Here is a 6,945-nt window from a genome sequence, read left to right on the forward strand (position 1 = left end):
ACCTTACTCCAGCCTTCAGAAACTCCTCAACACTTTTCAATTCCATAGTTGTGTCAGTGTTTTATATCACTCATGTCGTCATATTTACAGTAATCCTTGATGTTGATGACCCAGGTGGTAACAACTGACATCGATATTTCATCAGACTTCTTCAAATAAATTGGTTTCATTCATAAATTTTCACCTTGGTCACTATGCCAACACCAAAGTACCCTTTTCTAAGAATTCGTCAGAAGCGTCACAGACCTGGCCCCCTCTATAGTCGCCTTGGCAACCCTGACGGCAGAGGTCGAGGCTTGAATCTGCGCACTGCTTGTGGAAAACACTTACCTCGTTCTGGGGTAAAGTGGTTAGGTGGATTTGCTAAATGGGGCAAAATTAGCAAAGAAAAACACTGGAGTGCAACTGCGTGACGTCCGGAAACCAAAGATGGTTAGAAACAACTAAAACTTTTACAAATTTCCTTTCAAACTATTTCTGTACTCACCAACAACAAACCACCAACCCTTCCTTGCTTCAACAAGGAAACTGATGGATAATTGCTGTTTTTGGCCAAATCTAACTTACAAGTTTATTTCCGTTTCGTTTCTAATAAAGAATTGATTTGAGGTAGATTTATAAAATGTCCATTTGACTGGAGTTCAATCTCGAAGAAAGAGAAAGGAAATACTGTCCACTTCTTCTACTACTACTGTTACTACTACTACTACTACTACTACTAATAATAATAATAATAATAATAATAATAATAATAATAATAATAATAATAATAATAAAGAAAGTTGAGTCCAGATTTACTCATGACAAACTTTAGGAACTATTTCATGAGACAGGAGACAAGATATTGTATGGTTCCATATATCTTACAGACAGGTGCTTATCTTTAGAGGAAAGTGATAGGAGAAGACCTCGGAAATTGCCGACTAATACTGGAACAAGATTAACTGTATCTGATGGTCAGGGAACAGTAGATCACTCTGCATACGGTCAGTTTAAGGAGGTTCAACAACCCGAGACCAGCACTTCCATTCCATTTGCTAAGAGTCTACCTTGTCTTCCAGATGTCACTGTTATCTGGAAGCGTCTCTTTTTAAAAGGTTTAAAAAGACGGAGTGCCAACCCATCACAGGGCACACACACACTCTCATTCACTCACGCAATCTCACACTACAGACAATTTTCCAGAGATGCCAATCAACCTACCATGCATGTCTTTGGACCGGGGGAGGAAACCGGAGTACCCGGAGGAAACCCCCGAGGCACGGAGAGAACATGCAAACTCGAACCCCCAACCCTGGAGGTGTGAGGCTGGGGGAGCCTTTAAGTCATCACATATACATTACAGCACAGTGAAATTATTACTTTACATATCCCAACTTTGGAGGTTGGGGTCAGCGCACAGGGTCAACTATGATACAGCACCCCTGGAACAGAGAGGGTTAAGGGCCTTGCTCAAGGGCCTAATAGTGTCAGCTTGACGGTGCTGGGGATTAAACCCTGATCCTGAACACAGAGCCTTAACCGCTTGACCCCCCACTGCAATGCGCTGATACAGAACTTGTTGTCTTGTATCATTCCATAAAGGGTAAAGCTGTAGTGGTATAAGCAGAAGACTGACATGAATTTCAGCACACTAAGTACGGAATAAACCACTCAGAGGTATGCTGTTAGGGAAAATAATCAACAATGGTGCGGTGTGATGTGATGTACCTGGTATAAAGCAGAATGACTCTTACAGTATTTATTCTCCATGAACAGCACATGCCCATAATGTTTTGCTTCTTTTATACACAATTATTTTGCCAACCATTAATTTTTTTGGGGAATTTTGTACAATTGTAACCATTTATATTTACCTTTAATATTGTGGAACTCTTTAAACAGATCTTCCCTAATCAGCATCTTGTTCTTCTTCAAGTCAAGAAGACAAACCCTACAGCATGTCATGTTACAGACAAACTCGAACGTATCCTCTTTCGTGAAGACATTCCTGTGGAGTTAATTAAAGTGCTGATACTGGAAACTCCTTCCATAAATGGTAAATAAACATCTCATTACAGAAGGCTTCATACAGTACATACATCAGCAATATCACCTTTTTAAAAAAAATTAAAAAAAAATCCATAGATTAGACTAGAACAACTGGCTCCTGTGGAAAAGGTAATGAATTTGAGCAAGTGTATTAATATGAACCTTTTTAAAAATAATTATTTAAATTAAAGCCAGCACTACTGCCAAGGCTGCTGTTATAGAACATTAATCAACACTTTTTGTCCTATTTAGTATTGAGGTATAAAATCTAAAGTATGTAGAAGACGAGAGCATCGTTGTTTTTATAGCATCAGGGTTATAACATGAGTGTAATATAAAGTCTCTCTCTCTCTCTCTCTCTCTCTCTCTCTCTTTTTCTCTCTGTTGTTCTAACCCCAGGAATCCAGCTACTTAGGCCCTTATCACGACTGCTCTCTTAGGGACCCTCTAACTGTCCTTTTTAGGGGACTGAAAGTAGCAATGAAATCTTTTTATAAAGCGCTTAGTGATAAGGTGAGCTATACATAAAGCCCCTATCAGCTCCCACAGACCCGGACACACTCACACACACGCACACACACACACAGAACTACAAGGAACCAGCAGACATGGTGAGCCTGCACCATTTTTACATATCCCAGAATGGACAGCAACAACAAATGAAATGAAATATTGAAAATTGTATTTCTACAAAGTCGTAATAAACTGCTGTTCACTAAGTCTATAATAAATAGAATGCTTTGCAATGCTTTGTGTTTTAAATCTTTGCTTCCTTTCACCAGGCGAGTAAGAAAACAGCAGCGAAGAGAAAGAACACCCAGCGGGCTTCCTCTAACGTTTTCGCCATGTTTGAGCAGTCACAGATTCAGGAGTTCAAAGAGGTAAGGCATATTTACCGTAATAACTATCAATCAATCAGGAATATGATCATGATTCATGAATCGTCAATCAAATATAAAATATTTAATATTCTATTTTAATCTCATACCGCAGTAGAATACATATATTTATATATAAATATATATTATCATGGGTTTATTTACAGGCTTTTGGCTGCATTGATCAGGACCGAGACGGTGTGATTAAGAAATCAGACCTGAAGGAGACTTACGGACAATTAGGTATGATATTAGATTGTTAAATTTTAAGTTTTACATACAAAATATTTTAGCTAAAAAAAAAAAAAGAAAGAAAAAAAGAATGAAACAGTGAAACGTAAAAAAAAATTTCGTTTTATGTTAAAACGAAATATAAAGTATAAAGAAATATAAAGAAAACATTGTTCTAAATGATTAAACAAACAACAAAAATATTCAGTGATTTTTCAAAGAAATAAAATATTTTTTTACACATGATAATAAATTTAATTGAAGGGTTTTAATGATCAATTTTCAGGTTCTTCAGTATTGATAACACTGTTGTGTCAAGGTCAAAAGTTAAAATATCTGAAAAGAAAAAAAAATCAGATATCATTAATGTCTGAGTTTGAAGATGAGAACTAAAGGAAATAGGTAAGATTTTGAAGAATGCTGAACATTTAAGGGGTTAAACCAGAAATCTAACAGAAGATAATAAAGATAACTTTGTTACCTACGAGTTCACATTCAGGCGCTCGGGTAATACGTGTGGATTTTAAGAACGCTACAGTTCTGTAAATTTCTGCCAAAATCACTGACTTCTCCTTTAAGTATACTGAAATCATTGACATGTATAGATTAAAAAAACAAAGATATACCATTTCCACAACTAAAAAACCTGCCCGTTATCTCTCTCCTTATCGTCCTCTCTAAGGAAAACTGAACGTAAGTGACGAGGAACTGGATGCCATGTTGGCAGAGGGGAAAGGCCCCATCAACTTCACGGTCTTCCTCTCTCTCTTTGGAGAAAAACTTAATGGTATGAAAACCTGAACATTTTAGACTGAATACAAAGAAACATTTAGTTTATTGTGGTGTTCAAACAAAGTGAGTAGTGTTTAAATAAAGAATAACACAACAGACGAGAGACCAAATTTGAAATAACACAAATTTTAACAGCTTAGTGATGGAGTTATTGCTGTGAAATGTCTGAGAGACAAAAAAGTTCTCTGTTATCACTTATGTCATAGCTGTCTTAAACATGCTCTCTCTCTCTCTCTCTCTCTCTCTCTCTCTCTCTCTCTCTCTCTCTCTCTCTCTCTCTCTCTCTCTCTCTCTCTCTCTCTCTCTTTCTCTCTCTCACTCTCTCTCTCTCTCTCACACACTCTCTCTCTCTCACTCTCTCTCTCTCTCTCTTTCTCTCTCTCACTCTCTCTCTCTCTCTCACACACTCTCTCTCTCTCTCGCTCTCTCTCTCCTTCTCTCTCTCTCTCTCTCTCTCTCTCTCTCTCTCTCTCTCTCGCTCTCAAAAGAATCACAGCATCACTTTACAGAGAATTCAGTTATTATTAAGCAGAAGTTCCTGTTTATGAACTGTATAATATTATTATATATAGTATATTATTATTAATATTATTAAACTATTTATTAACTTATTATTATTAGTAGTAATAATATAAATTTATAATAATAATACTTGCTAAAGTTTCAGATACAAACTTTAAACTGTGCTGTGGTATTATACTTTATACAACAATTCTGTTCATTTTTTTTATTTTTATTTTTTTACCTCAGTAACACAAAACCCCTGAATTGAACTCATTTCATGCTGATAATTTTAAATGTTGATTATTATAGTATGTAACTGACCATTAGGACTCATCTCGAGCTGACCGACATTTCTTCGTACAGGTACGGACCCAGAGGACACCATTCTCAACGCATTCAAGCTCTTCGACCCCGAGAGCACCGGCTTTGTCAAGAAGGATGAGTGAGTGTGCATAGACAAATCATAGAAGTTTTATTTCTATCTAAATTTGAAAGTCAAGAATTCACAAGATATTTTTCCTCATCTCAGGTTCAGAAGGCTTCTGATGAACCAGGCAGATAAGTTCACAGCAGAAGAGGTTTGTTTGTTCTCATTGTTTCATGGCCAACTTTGGAGCTGTCTTAGATATATATATATTCATTTAGCACTTAATTGGTTACTTAACTGGTTAAAGTGTAAAGTACACTGTTGCTAGGCAACTGAAAAACTGTGGGCATAGCGACAGGGGAAAAAAATGTGAAGGGGTAAATGTGAGGGTATAAATAAGACAAAACACAAGAGAACAACCATATTTTTCTCAAAATTTGGAAATTATTGTGAAAAAAAAAACACTTAATTATCGAAATTACATGCATAGGTCAACACATTGTGTGTCGTTTTCATCTCATTGATGACTAACCTTTTTTCCCCATCCATTCTTTAATATTATATGTGATTTAAATCTGTAAGTACTGTAAGACAACAACACATGTTTGGAAATTTCGCTATGTGTTGAGTAGTGATAAGAATTTCCAGTGAGTTAATTCATTTGGCTCGCTTCGCTAATAAGTGTCGACTCTTTTGGGTCCCAAAATTATAAAACAATAATCCAATGAAATTTTGCCTTAAAAAAAGCCCACAGTATTATTATTTGCATTGTATTTTATAAAGTAAATCATTTTAAAAGCAGTTTTTGTTCATTTTACTAGCATTAATGTTATTCTGCCTATAGTTAGTGATTCAGCAGCACAGGTTTATGTTTTAACATTATATAAAGTGAAAAGTGGATATACCTAACATGTTTGCCTTGTTTAACCAAATACTATGCTTGCAAGAGGTATAAATCGTCAAATTGCTGGCTTTATGCTCGATATAGCAGTTGCTGAGCAACTTTACCTTCGACATGGTATTTATTACTGCCTACCTGTGTCAAAAGGTATAAAAGTAGAGTATTAGTGCAGAGACTCTCAACAGGGGATTGTTATAGCTGTTCTTCTATTTAAAAGAAATTATAATGGGTTTTGTATTTCTTCATATCTTATCCAGGTGGAACAGGCTTTTTCCTTGGCCCCGATCGACGTGTCTGGGAATATCGACTACAAATCTCTTTGTTATATTATCACACATGGGGATGAGAAAGAGGAATCGTAAAGAAAATACAAATAACATAGATGAACCTTGAACATGTTGAAATGGCTGTTGGATAAAAAAAGTGCAATTAGTGTGGACTCTGTGTGCGTTTGTGGGAGGAGAGCAGTATTTCAATAATAATAATAATAATAATAATAATAATAATAATAATAATAATAATAATAATAATAATAATCAGCATTAAAGGAATATTCCAACGTTCTCCAGTCTAATCTCTAGCTACCCCACCTATAGTTTATATGCAATTATTACAGACAAGAATCTCATGTTTTGACTGAAAACCATTCAGTCAAAATTCAATTATAATTTAAGTCTAAGTGCAGTTGTTATATTCTGTCAATAAACCTTTACCCCAAAACACACATATAATAGTGTATTTCTTGTTCTTCTGTTATTATAAAGTGTTATATATATTTTTTATTTGCTTTGCCTTATTATACAACAATTACCCAGTATAATTGCACTGAGTCATTTACATGAGCACCTTTTAATAGGAAAGTACAAAGCATTGTCTATTTGGATGCCACAATTAAAAGTATGAATGTAAATGTTATAAGATCTTCTAAAAGCATGCTCTAGATGGCAGCACGTGACCGCTTTTAAGTCAAGAAAATAAGCTGTAAGTCAGATTGAAGTCAACTTTTAAAGCGTTTAATATTCGAACACATCTTGAGTTTCTCTTTAAACGTGTCTCTTTAAAGAGTTTTAAAAATATATTATATGATTATAAAATATATGTTAAAAACAAAACATCATTCACGCAACGCGATATGCTAAAGCAAGCGGCAATGCAATGCGCATGCGCATATCTGTCAAACACTTATTTTTTTGTGGCTGTTTGCACGGTTACGTTTCCCACCCACATTCCGTAAATCCCGC

General features: G+C 35.5%; 1 protein-coding gene across 1 annotated transcript; it reads left to right on the forward strand.

Annotated features, from left to right (window-relative positions):
• Positions 1-2,531: 2,531 nt before the first annotated feature.
• Positions 2,532-6,137, forward strand: myl7 (myosin, light chain 7, regulatory). Its single transcript, XM_060881811.1, has 7 exons — positions 2,532-2,642; positions 2,814-2,912; positions 3,077-3,152; positions 3,823-3,927; positions 4,800-4,878; positions 4,966-5,014; positions 5,962-6,137. The coding sequence occupies exons 1-7, from the start codon at positions 2,640-2,642 to the stop codon at positions 6,064-6,066; spliced, it is 516 nt and encodes a 171-aa protein (XP_060737794.1). The 5' UTR covers positions 2,532-2,639; the 3' UTR covers positions 6,067-6,137.
• Positions 6,138-6,945: the final 808 nt, after the last annotated feature.

Source organism: Tachysurus vachellii, chromosome 11 (genome assembly GCF_030014155.1).
Source record: "Tachysurus vachellii isolate PV-2020 chromosome 11, HZAU_Pvac_v1, whole genome shotgun sequence".
Taxonomy (NCBI): Eukaryota; Metazoa; Chordata; class Actinopteri; order Siluriformes; family Bagridae; genus Tachysurus; species Tachysurus vachellii.